This window comes from Bombina bombina, chromosome 2 (genome assembly GCF_027579735.1).
Source record: "Bombina bombina isolate aBomBom1 chromosome 2, aBomBom1.pri, whole genome shotgun sequence".
Taxonomy (NCBI): domain Eukaryota; kingdom Metazoa; phylum Chordata; class Amphibia; order Anura; family Bombinatoridae; genus Bombina; species Bombina bombina.
Genome location: NC_069500.1, coordinates 880,056,718 through 880,076,138, shown reverse-complemented (window position 1 = coordinate 880,076,138; position 19,421 = coordinate 880,056,718). Strand labels below are relative to the sequence as shown.

The following is a 19,421-nucleotide window of genomic DNA, read 5'->3' as shown; positions in this document are numbered from 1 at the left end:
TTTAGTTTTGCCCATATGCTGTGAGAGCCCGTGCATACCATGCACATTTTAATTTTGACCTTTCTATCCCTTCAAATGTTTGCTGTACTCTAACTGTTAAAATATAAGATATTATTTTATAGCACTGCAGTGATCTGTATAGTTCTGTATCTAGTATAGTTATATGCTGGGGTAACCTGCAGTTTCATTGTATCAAATTACTGAGTAATGCAAGCCCTTGGGCCCAAAGGAATTGTAATACCTAAAGGAACATAATAGATCATGTTCATGGATATTTTACTTCTAAGGATGCATCTTTCATTTACATTTTTCTAAAAGGGACTAATATTTTGTTGTTTGTTACATCTGAAAGAGGAGGTATACAAATGTAGTTCCGTTTTTTATTGTTTGTTTCTCTTTTGTTTTTAATAAAATGGTTATTCCTATACTGAGAAATACAACATAATTTAGTTTATTCTGAGGCATGTTGCTGTACACCAATTTGTTCCTGGTAGAGTGCTTCTCTTTTTGTATATATGTATATGTATATACATGTGTATATATATATATATATATATATATATATAAATATATATATACTTAGTGCTCTTTCATACATACATATAGAATTATATTTGCTGTCTCTTTGAAGGGATACTGAACCCAATTTTTTTTCTTTCATGATTCAGATAGAGCATGTGGTGTTAAGCAACTTTCTAATTTACTTCTATTATCAATTTTTCTTCGTTCTCTTGGTATCTTTATTTGAAAAAACAGGAATGTAAACTTATGAGAAGGCTCATTTTTGGTTCAGCACCCTGGGTAGTACTTGCAGATTGGTGGCTGCCCACGTTTTTCTCTTGTGATTGGCTCACTAAATGGTTTCAACTAGGCCCCAATGGTGCATTGCTGCTCCTTCAACAAAAGATAACAAGAGAATGAAGCAAATTTGATAATAGAAGCAAATTGGAAATTCTGACAACTGGATATTCACGTGGCAGGCTTCAAAAATCTAAACCATACCGCAGATTTTTCACTAACTGACTTTTCTGGAGATTAATATATAAGGAACTGCAAATCAATGATGATTCTGCTAGCTTAATGACCACGGCTAGCCATGTTTACTTCAGCAACAAGTCCTGATTGGCTGGGAGTGAGTGGAGTTTTGGCTATTGAAATATTGAAAAACAGTTGCAGCAAACAAGATGTTAATGCATTCCAAACATTTTCAAACTCACAGAATATGATAGTTTATTGCAGGGCTTCATAAAAATATTGTATTTACAAGGTTTTTAATGCCCCTTTAATTAGGGTTCATTTTTCGGTGCATACTCACTCCCCTATATATGTCCCAAATTCTTCAATTTCTTCTCATTCAAAATAACTTGGATTCAAATATAAGAATTAATTGATGCTATGGGGCATATTTATCAATGTGCGAGCGGACATGATACGAAGTACGCTGTCGGCCTTTATCATTGCACCAGCAATTCTTGTGAACTGCTGGTGCAATGCCCTCCCCTGCAGATTCCGCTAGCAGGAGGTGTCAATAAACCCGATCGAATACTGTTTCTGGTTTTCTTTTTCCCCCTTTTAAGCTTTGCTTTAAAAGGTGGCATAGCTCATTTCTTGTTAAACATTTAACTTACTATTCAGTCTTTTTCTATATTATTATATTTTATGCAACTACATTTTACTAGGAGTGAATTTTTATCCTTATCAGCATTTTTTTCAGGTTGTTTGGTTACTTAGTAATTTGAATATCATCTTCTGACAGTCATTTTTCTTTTGCTCAGCATGCTATGCCGATAGCTTGTGTCAGTGCCAAATCCTGGATTTATATCTGCGGCATCTACCTAGAGTGATGAGAACTTGAGAGTGTTCTTAATTGGTTTCAGGCTAGAAAATGGAGAAAAAAAAATATTTCACAGTAATGTAACAAACATTGTTCTTTCAGCATAGTTTACAATGCAATGGGAAGTTTGTTTGTTTAAAAAAAATAATAATAAAATAAAAAATACAATTTGTAAATGCGTTTATCTCAGTTATGCTGACATTTTTAGACATTTCTATTTCTATGAAATTTGAAACCAGCACATTTACTGAAAATATGAATGCTGATGTATATACAAGTAATGTTAACAAGAGACAGCATCTGCAATTATTCTTCCTTTAGTGGTGGGAGATATAGGTACTAAAATGTTCATTTTTAAATGATCTCAGGACCCTTGAAAATCCAGATATTCATTATATCTCAACTAGGGTGCAGGTGAAATAATCAGCTTATGGGTGAGCTGATTATATCACCTGTGCTCTAGTTAAGATATAATGAATATCTGGCCTTTTAAGGGTACTGATGACTCGGTTTGGGAAACACGAGTGTATTCAGAAAGAGATAAGAATGTTTTTGTGTATGAAGAGAAAGATACAAACTTATTTTACAGTACAGTGTCCCTTTAAATTTAAAGCTATTGACCCCACACGGTGCACTCATTCCAATCAAAATAACACAAAAGCACAGAAGAATGGGGTGTAAGGGACACAGCCAAACTCTATTCCAAATAAATAGTTTAAAAGTATTTTTTGAACTATACTTTTATTACTTTTTGTATTAAACTATGAACATGTCATTTGAGCATTCACAATAAAGTTAACTTTGAAAAAAAGGCATGTGAGCAGCCATGAAATGGCTTTTGAATGAGGCAAAAGTGGCCGTTGAATTACAAAACTAGAAATCCTATTAGGCTGAAATACCATTTATGAATTATCAACATGCAGGGCATAATAATAATAGTAATTATTAAGCACTGCTCAGTATTGGTACCACAAATACTATTTTATGTTTAAATGATCTACCTAAATAATTTCAAGATTATCAATTTTTTAATATCTTTTTGGCTAAGCCAGACTTTCATAAGAAGAACACTTAAGTGTGGACTCTATTTTAACAAGTTTTAAAGGGCCATGATACCCAAATGTTGAAACACTTGGAAGTGATGCAGCATAGCTGTAAAAAGCTGACTAGAAAATATCACCTGCACATCTCTATGTAAAAAAGAAAGATATTTTACCTCAAAAATTCCTAAGTAGCCATATCCCATTGTAAAGGACTTCTAAGCAGAAAATCAGTATGTCTGTCCCGGGACAGCTAAGGGAGTGAGCTTTCCTGCACTCTCATCTAATTTCCCTATTCAGTTTAATGAAGTTTACTATGAAATCTCATGAGAGTTAAGTCAAATCTCATGAGATCACAGTAAAAGAGTTCATGACCTCAGCACTGCTGATACTGATTGACTACTGTTTATTTCTTCATTTATTTATTTTTACCTGCAGCTGGGCAACAGCTGAAGTATAACTTTTTACACAGAACTTACTCTGCTGAGCTGAGGAAATTGTGAGGAAAAATATCTTCTTTTTTTACATAGAGATGCTCAGGTGATCTTTTCCTGTCAGCTTTTTACAGTTATGCTGCATCAGTTTCAAGTGATTTAGCATATGAGTATTATGTCCCTTTAATGACTGTTATAACCAGTTAACAATCAGCCTACAAAGGCCAATAAGTTCTTGTCTTCTGTCAGCATCAGTTTCCCACATATCTATTTAATTTGTGTTACTGTTGATTTTTATAGCAGCTGCCAAAGCCATGTAAAATGGTAACATCTTGATCTTTCTTTTGCATCTTCTGTTATAGATTTTTTTCACATTCAACTAACTGTTCTTAAAGCTCAGTGTGTGGGCAATTTGTTGTAACACATTGAAACCTCTGACATTCATGGTTTAATGTCAGTTTCCTTCTTCCAATGTGTTGCGGCAGACTGATGTTCTACCTTCAGGAGAAATAACACAACTATCTATTTCAGTTCAGTGTGGAAAAGATGTGAAATGTATGTGGGCGATGTAATAGGCAAATAAAATTCTCCCTATGGGTGGCATTCTCAAATATACAGGTCATACAAGATGAGAATATATTTGAAAGCTCAGTTTACTGGGTTCATAAATTTAAACACAAGGTTTGATGTTGGATGAGAGTTGGTTGATTTATCATATTTTATCATTTTCAAAAAATCATGACTTTGAAGGCCACAACGATATCAGAATATAAGAATCTCTCTGAACAAACAAAGATGGCAGTGTGTTTAAAGAAACATTCTACTGTAAAAATAACATGCTCTAGTCTTATTTGATAGTGCATACAATTTTTGCAGTATTGACACTCCAACTGTGTTTAACCCATTGCAGATAGTAAAAGTACCATTCAAGAGCCCCAGAGAACTACTACTACTACTGATCCCAAGCAGGAAATCGCTGGTGAGTCTATCTGCAGCGTCAGTTACATGATCCCTTCATTCACTGTCTTTAAAAGGAAATTTTTCACTAGATTTTTCTTTGCATAAATGTTTTGTAGATTATCCATTTATATAGCCCATCTGGGATTGTTTTTGTAACAATGTATAGTTTTGCTTATTTTTTTAATAACACTGTGCTGATTTTTAGACTCCTAACCAAGCCCCAAAGTATCAGATGTAGACCAAGGTCTACAGCTGTTGCTGTTTGTCTTAAGGGTCTTTTCATATGCATGGAAGGGGAGGGGGAGTGTCCCAGGCTCTGTCACTGGGTATCCCAGCCTAACCTCATCAACAGTGCTAAACTGGGAGCTTCTAACTACATTTTTAAAAGATTTATACTGGATTTTATATCAGTATCTGTGCATATTCTTCTTTATAGTAGTGTCTATTACATGCAGTTATATAAAAATTTGTGTTCACTGTCCATTTAAGAAAGTGTCAGAACAGTGTTAAACTTATAAGACATTTACCTACATACTCTATATCTATTTAACTGTTAAAAGTAAATGTGATGCTTTATTTCTAAAAAAGTTCTGAATGCTATATCATCAAACATTTTCTTGAGTGTCTAGGTTACCAAGTTTGGGTCTCAGGAATAGGAACTATCCATATGTGATTTATAAATGCCACAAGAGGTTGGCAGCTCTATATACATCTCTGCATATACAGTCAACTTTTATATTTCTTGAATAATTTTAGAGTAATTGGTAAAACAGCATATATTACTTTTTTGTTCTCTATCATCAAAATAAAAGAAAAAGCTTACAAGTATAGTTTGTGCATAAGTATTTTCTATTTCTCCATGAGATAAAAAAAAACAGAAATCAAAATTATATTTTAGGATGATATGGATTATTGTCATTTTATATCTTTTCTTGGAAGTAATTATGTATAGCAATTAAATATTTCATTTACAAAAGTCAGTATCATATTTATAATGGCTACATAAAATTGCCCTATAACATCCTTGTAAAAAGACGTAGCAGACTGCAATAAGCAAAAGCCTGCGTTGTGAATAAGCAAAGCAACTTGCCACACCTTCCATTACTCTGCAGAAAAAAAAAGTCTGTTTGACATTTTCAGCTTTGATGCTGTAAATGACTGTGTAAACCACCAAGGTGAAAATAGCTGTCTCTGAGCCTTAATTAATCCAGTAAAAGCTTTAAATCCATTTGCTTACTGGATTTCATTCACCCTTATATAAATACTGTCATTTCATTTATAGTAAATTCATTTTTCGGTGTTGGATTGATAGAGATATTATTTTCTGATGGCTGGGTGTTATTAATTGATGTAATAATAAGGTATCTATCTATCTATCTATCTATCTATCTATCTATCTATCCTTCTGTAACTGTTTGTCATTCTGACTATCTATGTGTATTTCTACCTTAATATTAGCTGTCTGTTTAGGTGTCTGTATTTATCTAATTGCCTCTTCCTCTCTCTAGATATACCTGTCTCCACTTCTCTCTTTATATCTATTATATATCTATCTATCTATCTATCTATCTATCTATCTATCTATCTATCTATGGACCATCCTAGAAACTGTATTGCAGTGTTCAAAGCACATGTCCTACTGCATCTCAGATGTATAAACTTACAAAAGCAGCAGGGTTGGAAGAAACAGCAGTTTAGGGAACAAAAAGAGAGTCTCTTGGGAAGATTCAAATATCAGACTTGATAAGCTTTTCTTGTCCTGCCCATACAGCTACCATCTCCACCTCCTTTCCAACCTGGCTTGGTTAGATTGCTGTCATCAATTGCTGCACCTTTCTCTAACCAAACTGTAGAAAGAAAGAAAGAAAGAAAAAAAGAGATAGATCATCAATGCTGGCTGATGTCTGTCCCTTTGATTTGATAGCCTTTATTCCCTCTAATTGGATAAAGTAGGAAGTCACTGGAATAACTGTGTTGCTGGATGTACTGATTTTACTCAGCCCAGCCCTGCAGTGGGTGGGGGTAAAGCTGAGCTAGGAGAGAGAAAGGAGAAACTAAGTGATATTGCATGTGACAGAGTATTTCTATGGTGGCAAAAATCATCTAACAAAATGCCTGGATGCTGAAGAAGATAAAACAAGAGAGGAAGCATAGAAGGGAGTAACCACCCAGCTATTACTAGACGTCCTTTGAAATCACGGCATGTTTTAATACCATTTGCAGGGATGCTCACAAAGCAGGCACCTGCTGCTCTATAATGATTCAGCCTCTTTGACTGGTACAGTTGCTTTAACACAACAGGATGCTAAAGCTGTTGTCCTTCCTGCATTTACTGCTGCCTTTACCATTATTACTATGTTGTTTGCTGTTGCTGCTTCGTGACGGGAACCATCTTCATATTCTCCAGGTGAGAACCCAGCAATTCACTTTGGGCTATTGGTTTACTTAACTAAATCACAACATTTTATGCGCTCCTGTACTTTTGTGGAGGGCAAGGGAGCGTGAGGTATGCACTTTCTTTAGATAACATGCCAGCCACAAACTGGAAATATTAAAAGTGCAACTCATATCTTTTTGACCAGATATATATACATATATATATATATATATATTTCTTCTTGCTAATAACAATCCACTACTTAGACTAATTAACAAATTGCACTGTAAAATGCAGCATCATTTTTTAGTGTTTGGAAAACTTGTTTTTCTGGTAATGGACCGTGTACTGATTCAAGCTTCATTGCAACGAGTTGATTGAGATTTATGCCTTTAAGATGCCCGGGGATACTGCAGATGGTTTTGAGAATCACTGCTCAGAGCAGAGTTCTGACCCCCCTTCTGCTCAACTTCAAGATGAAGGAAGCATGCCAGAGACTCAAGCAGAGGATGGAACTACTACCCAGGGAATAGCAGGCCTGGCACTTACCTGCTGTGTATGCCTGGAGGCAGACAGGCTAAGGTCCTGCTTTAATTCAGAAAAAATTTGTATCCTTCCTATACTTGCATGTCTCATAAGTCTCTGCCTTTGCATTGCTGGTCTTAAGTGGGTATTTGTAGACAAAATATTTGAATATGATTCTCCAACCCATTTGGACCCTGGGAGAATAGGCCATGATTCCTTTTATGCGGACTCTGCACCATCTACACTGGTTCCATCTTCTGTTCATACGTTGCCTTTTTTATTACCTACTAATAAAACAAAGATGCCAGTGACACAGGAAGTTGATTCATCCTATCTTCCCACAGAACCTACTTTCCAGCCACGTTCACCTGACAATATATTATCTACAGCCACTTCAGGAGCTAAATTAATTGAGCCTTCTACAGTAAATCAATTAGGAGCTTCAGAAACTAGCCTACCGGGGACTAAAAAAATAGGTGAGTATAGCCTCTTATTTAGAGTTGATAACTAAACACAGAAACGTGAAAAAACGTGAACAACTTTAACAAAGTCAAAGAAGAGAAAATATGTGGCAATATTATATTTTATCAAAGTGAAAGTGAAACTAAAATATTGCTGATTTTATTTGATTACTCCTAATGTTATGCTGAAGGCAGATGTGACATTAGCTTGTAATCATACACCCCCCCGCGTGCGCACACACACATATGCACATACACACATACACACCCCTGCACACACACACATATGCACATACACAGTGACACATATGCGCACACACATATGCATATACACACCCCTGCAAGCACACACACACATATATGCCCATATACACCCCCGCTCGCACACACACACATATGCACATACACACCCCCACCCGCACACATACATATGCACATACACCCCCCGCACGCACACACACACATGTGCACATACACACTGACAGATATGTGCACACACATATGCACATACACACCCCCGCACGCACACGCACACACACCTATGCACATACACCCCCCGCATGCACACACACACATATGCACATACACACTCCTGCACACACACACATATGCACATACACACTGACACATATGCGCACACACATATGCACATACACACCCCTGCAAGCACACACACACATATATACCCATATACACCCCCGCTCGCACACACACACATATGCACATACACACTGACACATATGCGCACACACATATGCACATACACACCCCTGCGCGCACACACACACCCCTGCGCGCGCACACACTCACATACACACACACATAACATACATATATTTTACCATTACATCCCATGAAAAAATGGTAACAAACTGTATAACTGTTAATTATATCAGGTATTACAGCATGATACATGCTATAAAACATTGTTTCTCACATTTGACAAACACTTATTCTGAAGTGAAAGTATGGAAGCTATATTTAAACATTTCTTCACACTTCGAGACTCATACCTTTGCTAGGGTAAGCTTGTGCTCATAAAAATGTTCTGCCTGTTTCAGATGTTATAATTAAGCAGCGGATTATTAATTTGGTTATTGCTTGATGGTTTTGATGTTGACTGACGCAACAGCCAAAATTAGGTGAACTGTTTTCATTTATGAATATACCCTGAAAAGGAATATCCATCCCAATGTTATATTCAATAAAGTTTCTCAACTTAACATATGTTTCTTTGAGCTTATCGTGTATGAGGAAAAACTAGTTGACATATAGAAGCGGGTTTATAATTTTCTGGAATCTTGCCTTTCTACAAGTATAATTATTGTCTAGATTTTTAGTGTGCAGTAGTTACATTTATCTTTTATATCAAATAACAATCAGTTTTATTTGTCTATCTATCTATCTATCTATCTATCTATCTATCTGCCTGTCTGTCTGTCTGTCTGTCTGTCTTTTTCAATGTCCTTGTATGTCTGTCTCTCTAGCTATCTTTATCCCCTTCTATGTATGTATATCTATATATCTAACCCTCTCTTTTTCTCTCTCTCACTTTCTCTCTCTTCTTGTATGTCTATTTATCTGTCCCTCTCTCTTTCTCTCCTTGTATATCTATCTATTTATCTAACTATCTATCTATCATTTGTTTAATTAATGCTCTTACAAAAACATGAGATAATAAGTTTGATTATAATACACCCTAATAGGTAGAGAGGATGCAAAAACAATAATATAACAATAATATATTACATAAATATTAATCTAATCTATCTTTTTTCCCCTCATAGATATAGTAAAAATGTATATTGTCTGTTTGATATTTTCACTTAATGACAACTTTACTGCATATTAATAATATTAACAAATTTGACTGGTAAAGGGAAAAACAAAACTGCAAAATAAATGAATGAAATAGTGTAGTATAAATGACATGACATTTCTTTTTGACTTAAGTCCACTGAAGATTATGGACATCAAAGAATTTACAGCTCTGTCATTTTACATGCAGAAGAAGTGACTAGATTTAATATGTAGTATAATCTGTAGGTCACTACCCTTTTTGAACAGAGTTTGCTGCTACAGACACAGAATAGAGCATGCTTGAGTAAACTTTTAAGCATGCAATAGATTTTAAAAGCCTTGGCTGTCAAAACAAAACAGAGTTGGGGGCTAAAATTCTAAAAGCTGCTTTAAAAACATTCAATTGACTAAAAAACAAAATTATCTTTTTTTTTTAATCTTTCAACATGTCTCTACAAATTAAGCAGATTATTTTTAAATATATCTTCAAGGTCATAGACCGGTAATGGATAATTGATTTCACGTTATAGTCAAGGGTGGGGGAGGGAGACAAAGACAGAAATTGAGGTGGAATAAGGCATAGGATAAAAAAGCTGACAAGTGTGTCTATTAACCTAACCAAAACACCTTTGACTATATGATTTTTATGTTTGTGTATTAAATTCTGGTTTGGCAAACTTCATAAAAATTGTTAGTTTAAATGTCTGTATTTTCTTTCTTTCTATCTATCTATCTTTTTTTTTTTTTTTGTTAGCTTAATGCTTTTGCATGCATTATTGATGAAGTAGGAAGGATGCGGAAAATAAAACCCGGAATGCTTTGATCTATGATACATGCAGAATATCTGCATTGTAGCAGATTCAGTGGAAAATGGTAGAAGTACTAAACTAAAAAGTAGTGGATGAATGACAACTGCACGAATCAACGGTACAGGTGCAATAGTAAAGATAACAAAAGGGGCGTTTTCATAATGAATTCTAAATATTAAGCAAAATGTCCACCTTATTACTTAATATAATGATTCTCCACATGAATGCGCCATCTCTTCTGAATGGGAGTGTCCTTTGTATTCTTGCATGGTGTTCTCTATTCTTTAGAATTCATTAATTTAAAATTTCCTTTAATGGTAAAGCAATGTTAATTCTTAAATAATAAACCATTTTAAAATGTACTTCTGCATAGATGGATACATCAATCTAATGGTCATAATTTTATTCACCTAAATATTGTAATAATTGTTTCCAATCTTTATTTCCTTCCCCTTTCTCTTCCCTTCCTTTCCCTTTCCTTCTCTTCCCTTTCCTTTCTTTCTCCCTATCTTTATCTATATTTCTCCCTCTCTCTCTCTCTTTATTTCTTTTTCTCAATTTCTATCTTTCTCCCTCTATCTCTTTATTTATATTTCTCTATTTCTATCTTTCTCTCTCTCTCTCTCTCTCCCTCCCTCCCTCGTTCTCCCTCTCTTACTTTATTCCTCTGTCTCTTCCTTAATAAACTCTTTCTCTTACTCCCTATTTTTATCTATTTCTTTATACCTCTCTCTCCCTCCCACTCTTTCTCCGCATTTCTCCTACTCTCTTTTTATCCCCATTTCTGCCTTATCTCTCTTTATCAACCTTCCTCTCTCTCTCTTTTCCCCCTTCTCTCCCTCTCTCTCAATCTCTCTCACTTTCACTCTCTCATCTATCTCTTTTTTTCTCCTTCTACTACTCTCTTTTTATCCCCATTTCTCTCTTATCAGACTTTATCAGACTTTCTCCCTCTTTCTCCCTCGCTCTCTTAATCTATCTCTTTAACCATAAATCAACATTAGAATTAATTTAATTAAGTCTAAAATAAGATGAAATACTGAAGAATAAGACAAATCCCCAAAAAGAACAAATATACTTTGATATTTTTTTATTACACTACTTATACATAACATATCCTAGTTATGATCTCAACAACTGCAAAATATAAATTGTATTAGTGATATTCAAAATCAAGGGATTTTTTAGGATATCTAAAATGAAGAGACTATTGATCTTATGAGGCAGCTGGTTCCATGCAAATTAGTGGGCAGTGTAAGTCCAGCTGTACAGGTGTACTCTGTTGCACCCTCCCCCAAATGCATTATGAGGAGGTTCCTTGGTATTAATTGTTTATAATATTCAAGGGAAACTTGGTAACACATTTTATACACACAATATGACATATCTTTACTTGACTATGTATTTTGTGATAGATTAATAAATAAATAGCAACTGGTATTTTTACCCTAATGATCAATATGGGAAATATAGAATGAAGGTCTTTTGTACATGAAACTTATCATAAACTTGATATAAACCATTTGTAAGATTGACATAAACTTGCTAATAACTTTACATTAACCACAGTTTTGTTTGATGTGGTTATTCCAAGTCAACTCATGTTGTCAAAAACATCTTTACAACTAAATCAATAGGGTTTCAATTACGTTTTTGCCATCTTAAATTTATTCACTTGTGTAGCACTGTGTAAGGGTAATTTATCCCAGCATTCAATGCTTGGAAGTCCTTCAAGCTTCCTAGGGAGTGTACATTGCATAAAAGTCAATGGCCTGGGTGATATAGTCCCTGATTGGCTGAACTTAAAGGGACAGTCAAGTCCAAAAAAAAACGTTCATGTTTCAAATAGGGCATGCAATTTTAAACAACTTTCCAATTTACTTTGATCACCAATTTTGCTTTGTTCTCTTGGTATTCTTAGTTGAAAGCTAAACATAGGAAGGCTCATATGATAATTTCTAAGCCCTTGAAGGCCGCCTCTTATCACATGCTTTTTTTATTTGCTTTTCACAACAGGGGAGAGCTAGTTCATGTAAACCATATAGATAACATTGTGATCACGCACGTGGATTGTGGCAGACACTGCACTCATTTTTTAAAATGAAAGTCAATAGATAATAAATAAAATGTCATGTGATTAGGGGGCTGTCAGAAGATGCTTAGATACAAGTTAATCACAGAGCTAAAAAGTGTATTAATATAACAGTGTTGGTTATGCAAACCTGGGGAATGGGTAATAAAGGGATTATCTATCTTTTAAAACAACAACAATTCTGGTGTTGACTGTCCCTTTAACTCAGCTTTCATTTTTGGGGGGAAATGGACAAAGGCATCTTTATTTATTTTCTGCAAAGACATGATAGACACATATTTTTTTTAAATTTTGATTTGAAGTTGCATGTAATGCTTCACTTCCAAATCGTTAAGCTAGATAAAAAACACATTAATGATTTATCATTATATTCTGATTTATTCCTTTAGGGTTATAAAATGTCAAAGTTTCTGTAAACAAGTAATGCATATCAATGTAAATTTAAATATCCCCTGTATTATTTATATTTTATGAAAAAGCTATATTTTAAGTAATGAAGACCTGAAAAATAATGTTCTGCAAAAAGAAATTTGGAACAATTTAAAAGCTATTACACTGCATCTAGTACATGTTTTTTTTTGTTTTTTTTTTATTAATGTTATTTTCCGAGAAAAAAAACACCTACGTCTGATATTTGTTTTAATGTTAGCCACAGTCCTATGATTCCTGGATTCCCTTTCACTTTTTTTATTAGGCATTCATTGTCAACAAAGCCATTAAAAGTATTTGGAGCATATACAGCCCTTCTGCTACACAATGTAGGCTTTAATTAGCTTTGTTCCCATATGATTTAATAGTTGTTTCCTAGCTGGCAGCTGGATGCCAGTTTAAAAGAGGAGTTGAGATTTGATACTCATAACAACATGATAAAAAATCCCAATAAAAGTGAGCCATTGCTAAAAGAAATTATTATGTTGCAACTGACTGTTTAACGTACAAAATGCACATTTAAAAAAATACTTCTCATATACAAATACAATTATACATAATAAAATAACCTTGCAAAATTTATTTTGACCCCTTTTCCTTTATTATAAGTCTGAAAATTTTCTAGTTCTGAAAACGAAAAGAGAAAATGGCCGACTTCACAAGCCTAACCTTACTACATATCTATCCCTAATTTTCAGTTTGCAGTCTTACCATTTTTGTTGAAGCAAAACAATGGGGATTTTTTCTAACAGAATGACAATGATAAATACTGTCTTCTCCAGACTCAACGAATAATGCAGTATGCAAATAAAGTTGTGTTGTATGGCCCAATACATTATATTTCACATAACAAAGGAAATCCGCTAGCAACCTGAACAAGTAATAATTACAACTGCAACACTTTGAAAACACATAAGTGAAATTGTTAAATGTTCGCAATTCAGTTTAGTTAGTAAAAAAAAAATTACCTCAGAAGTCTCACCGATGAAAACATTGGAAAACATTATTGTTCTGGGGTGTTCAGGGGCAGCTTTATGGCCTTTTTGGGGGGGATTTGTACCTAAACCCCAACTCTTATGGATGTGCCTCCTATGCCAAAGTTGACTTTTTTCAAGTTTTCTTTTGTGCATATGTTTGCATGGATTGTTTTTTTGAAGGCGTTGTGTTTCTTTTTTGTTTTTTATTAATTTGTTTTGTAAGGTTTTTAAAACATTTCTGTGATGCTGGTATCCTTAAAAGTGATTCTACGTGGCAGGGGGTTAACGGTTGCAAGATAGAAGCAGCTCTATTCAATGGAACTGATTTTACCATTTGCTGGTCTGACAAGGGGCCGAGTACAGATCTTTTAAAAATATGCAATTTTTGAGTGGAGAAGTTGCAGAGTTTTTTTTTCCCAGCAAGATATTTATCACTCAAGTTTTACTGAATCTAGGAAATGTGCTGAATTAGATGGGGCATTATCTTATTATTTATTATTGATTGATTGGTTTAGGAGAGGCTTCTAATTTGTGGTCAGTAGTCATAATGAAATCACCTTAATATACTTACTGTAAATATAACTTGAAGAATGGACAGCAAGTTTTATATATATATATATATATATATATATATATATATATATATATATATATATATATTTATATATATGAATAGAGAGAAAAAAACCCTCCCAAAAACGTAAAACGAGTGTATCCGTACAGGAAAATTCTAGGGCTTATTATATAAGCAGAGGCAGTACACTATGCACAAAACCTTGGGTAAGTTTAAATCAATGTAGCAATTTATTTCTCTTTGAGAAAGCACCAACCGGCGTGAAATGCGTCAGATGACGTAATCCCAGTCCTTGTCTTTCATACAACTCTGAGTTTGTTCCATTTTTTACTTTTAATGTATATCGAATAAATTGCTACATTGTTTTAAACTTGCTATGTTTAATGGGGTTACTTACTAAGGGCTAGATTACGAGTTGAGCACTAACAAGCAAAGGGTTTTATCATAAGAATACATACATATACATGTCCAAAGATGGATATGTATGTCTATATATATATATATATATATATAATTTCATATATATGTGTGTGTACAGATGTATTTATGTATTTATATGTGTATATATGCATATACACATTACACATATAACCACATAAATACATATGTATATATACATAGACATATATAGAAATGCATTGGAACCCTTTGCAGATAAGTAGATGAAAATATATAAAAACATATTTATGCAATATTCATATTTCATAAAGTGTTAAACTGTGTTTCCTGTAAATATTTCACATTCCAATGTTCTGTATATAGCAGAATATGTTGTATGTATTTTTAAATATATATTCCTATATATATCTGTATATATCTATACCTATAAATAATCATCTCTATATATAGGTATAGATATTTATTGTACCAAAATATAATCATATACTGTACATATATATATATATATGTGTGTAGAAATATGTATTTATGAATAAATAGAACATCTTCTATCATCTTCTATTTTGTGAAGAACATTGGAATGTGAAATATTCATATGTTCATATTGGGGGTTAGTGCACTTGAGAATATCTGATCAGGTTTTCATGCAAGTAGGGTTTTTCCCCCACTATTTTTGCTCCTTTGACTTCTATGGGGCAATATGTTATCGCCCACCCAATATTGTAAATTTGGCTTTTTACGCTTGTCGGGTAAGCGCGAGACTGAGAAGTTTATACTGTTAATTTGTAATACAAGTGCAATCCAATGCGAGCAAAAAACTTAGTTCTAGCTAAATTGTTTATTGGGATTACTTACTAAGGGCTATATTACAAGTGGAGCGGTATTTACCTTTTCCGCTAGAGTGCTAATTGTTCTAGAACAAATTTTTGTACTAGTCGGGTTACGCTGTTATAACATAAACTGTTTTCAATCTAGAAGTAATCCAACTAGAGCAAAAACCAGAAGTTAGAATATCATGTGGGCTTTCACGTATTCCTCCATAGAAGTCAATGGATGAAAAAAAGTGGGGCAAAAACCCACCCTCGTGCCAACACATTTGCATATTCTTAGTTGCGCTAGCCAGTCATGAAAATATTTCATATTCCAATGTTCTTTACATAACTGAATATGTTCTATTTATTAATAAATACATATTTCTACCTATATCTGATGGTTCTTTGCACAAATATATATTTATTCCTATATATATATATATATATATATATATATAGATGATTATATATAGGTATAGATCTATACAGATATATCTAGGAATATCTATTTAGAAAAACATAGAAAATATTCCACTATGTGCAGAACATTGGAATGTGACATGTTTACAGTAAATACATAGTTAAACACTTAATTAAAAATTAATATTGCATAAATATAATTTTACATGTTTTCATCTACTTAATGGCAAAGGGCTCCAATGCACTTATGTATATGTCTGAATATGTGTACATATATATTAAGTCCTTTTCCTGCCTTTTTTTTTTCTAACACCCGAGATCTCATATCTTTGAACTCTTATAACTTTTTTGTGCAATATTTTTTCAAATAATTTTTATTATAGTTATTATGAGTGTATGTGTACTTTGTAATGCATTTTTGATGTGTTTTGTGCAACTTTTTATTTTCAAGAAATACCAAAGCAGTAATGATTCTAGTGTAAATTGCGATTGCGTTTACGCGCAACTTGTGATACGATCGGTAGGCTCAATGAACGTGAACCTTACCCCTTATCGCTCGGGCATAAAGATTGTGCTCCACTCATAATCTAGTCCTAAATTGTATGTTTCTGATGCTCAGTGTTATTCCAGGTAACTTATGTGTATCACTAGCAGCTAGGACATTATTTATTTAACTGGGTTCTGTATGTTAACCAAAGTCTATGGGGCATATGTATCAAGCTCCGTATGGAGCTTGATGCCCCGTGTTTCTGGTGAGCCTGCACGCTCGCCAGAGACAGCAGTTATGAAGCAGCGGTCACAAAGGCCGCTGCTCCATAACCTGTCCGTCTGCTCTGAGCAGGCGGACACACATCGCCGGAAATCAACCCGATCGAGTACAATCGGGTTGATTGACACCTCCCTGCTGGCGGCCGATTGGCCGCGAGTCTGCATGGGGCGGCGTTGCACCAGCAGCTCTTGTGAGCTGCTGGTGCAATGCTGAATACGGCGAGCGTATTGACCGCCGTATTCAGCGAGGTCTGGTGGACCTTATCAGTGTCGGATCAGGTCCGCCAGACTTTGATAACTAGAGGCCTATATCTTAATTATTGTTTAATGGCTACAAAACATGTGTATGTACACACACAACATACTAAATAGTAATACGAACATTGTAAAGTAAAAGACATTTTTTCAAAAGTTCCTCTTTTCCAAAGTCTGCTGCAATACTGACCTAATTCCTAGATTTTAAACAAAACCACTTCCACAAAGATACCTCCCAATATAATTAATTGTGTTTATAAAACAAATAATTTAGGGTAATTCCCTGTATATATTTTGGTGATTTTACGTTATTTTAAGAGCCTCTTTCTATCATTTTTAATTGACTTGATATTTGTATAACTTCAAAAAGGAGTACATTTCAATATTTACTCCTGAGAACTCATGTATGAGAAAAGTGTCATCTTCCACACATATTTTATATGAAAATTGTTTCCTCACTCTTTAATTGGGTAAATTGCAGTGTTTCCCACTGTTTGTGAACATTCCAAGGTCTATAATGATGAGCAATACTGCCTTCTAAAGCACATTATTCTTGGCTTGGTTCTAATACCAATTTACATATTGCAATAATATTTAGCTGGCTTACTAGGAGATCATAAAACATAGGACAATAATAATTTTCACTGGAATTATATCAATAATGGTTAAAACAGTTTTTAACAAAATTTGTTTTCATTATTGTTAAATCAACAGAGCTTTGGTTTGTGCATCATTGCCTTTCCACAAGTCTCTGTGGATTTCTAACACACTATTTTTTTTCTTCACACAATCAATTTTCAACTTAGTAAATCTAATCATTGAATGTTGAAAAGTAATAAATACATTTCTGTGCTTATGCAGAAGCCAAGAAGTATGGTGGACTTATGTCTCCTCTTTAGTTGCCAGGGCCTAGATATGTGACATGTACACTTATTAAAAAAAATCAGTATATATATATACTCCATATATACTATATACTGTATATATATATACTCCAACTCAAACACACTAGTGTTTTGGGACTTATCATATGCTTAGTTAGAAAATCCCATAGAGCAGGGATTTCAAAGAACTGGCCCATGCACCATTTACAGCCCACGAACCAGTTACATGCAGCCCACAGGGCCACCAGAATACTGGGAAATTTCCTGGTGGGCTATGGCATCTGGATCTGGTCAGAGCCTATACTACCTTAAGGCCTTAGCTTCCATTGTACAAAGTGCTGTCCAGAGAGGATTTGAAAAACAGCAAATTACATTTGGCAGGGGACAATCTTCATCTTCTATGACTCTGTAATACTCCATGATGTCAATATTTAAATCTAAAAGAAAAGTTGATGCTGAGCAGAGGAAATTTCAAGAGAGATGGAGAAGTGCTATTTTTTTATGTTTTTCACAACCAGCATTGTTATATTAATATACTTTATTACATTGAAACTTCTACATTTCTGCCTGTTTCTAAGCCCCTGCAGGCTCCCTTTATCTCATTGCATTTTTATAGCGTTTCACAGCAAGACACTGCTAGTGCCATATAAATAACATTGTGCTCACTCCCGTGAAATTATTCATGAGTCGGCACTAATGAGCTAAAATGCAAGTTTGTAAATGGCACTGAGATAAGGGGGCTGTATACAGAGGCTTAGATACAAATTAATCACAGAGGTAAAAAAAAGTATTTTAATATAACAATGTTGGTTGTGAAAAACAGGGGAATGTGTAATAAAGGGGTCATCTATCTTTTTAAACAATACACATTTTGGAGTTGACTGTCCCTTTAGTAAGACTGCTATTTGCTTGATCTGCAATGAATGGGTTTCTGTTTTTAAAGATTATAACCTTAAGCGGCATTATACTACTAAACATGCTGATCAGTATGCAAAGTATGAGGCATAAGAAAAGGGGAGGCAAAGTACCCAACTTCAGAAAGGCCTGTACATACATCAAAATCTCTTCAAGCATGCAAAAAGGAATGTGATGTAGCAGTTGAGGCTAGCTATGTAGTGAGGGAGCAGGTTGCAAAATCAGGGAACTCATTTACTGAAAGACAGTTTCTTAAAAATTGCTTGGTAAGTAAGCACTATATATATATATATATATATATATATATATATATATTTACATTCAAAGAGGAAAAAATATGTATACACAGTAGAGCTATATGAGATACTGTGAATAAAGTAGGGGATTTCAGCACTCAAACCCAAAAAGGACCCATACTCAATTCTTTAATTCAGACCAAATGGGGATATTGTTTTTAGCACATATGTCCATCTTGCTTCTTTATTTAGAATACATTTATTGTTATCTCCTCCTCTGCCATTTGTTATTCCTTTGTCAATTCCTACAAATTTTAAAGAGACAGTACTACTATTGTGGACATTCCTTAAATGTTGAGCTACACTCGTGTCTCTACCATAGAGAATGTCATCTGTGGTTTCTATTGCTTCTAGAACCTG

At 34.2% G+C, this 19,421-nt stretch overlaps 1 protein-coding gene across 3 annotated transcripts in view; it reads left to right on the top strand.

Annotated features, from left to right (window-relative positions):
* NRG1 (neuregulin 1) overlaps positions 1-19,421 on the top strand; it is a 168,745-nt gene that overhangs the window by 80,879 nt on the left and 68,445 nt on the right. The window contains exons 5-7 of one of the 3 annotated variants that reach the window (XM_053703221.1): positions 4,293-4,304; positions 7,560-7,650; positions 11,924-11,927. In XM_053703221.1, the coding sequence (XP_053559196.1) occupies positions 4,293-4,304; positions 7,560-7,650; positions 11,924-11,927 (107 nt within the window). Of the gene's footprint in view, positions 1-4,292; positions 4,305-7,042; positions 7,651-11,923; positions 11,928-19,421 lie in introns of those variants that run through there. The other 2 variants (XM_053703219.1, XM_053703220.1) reach the window with 2 other exon arrangements.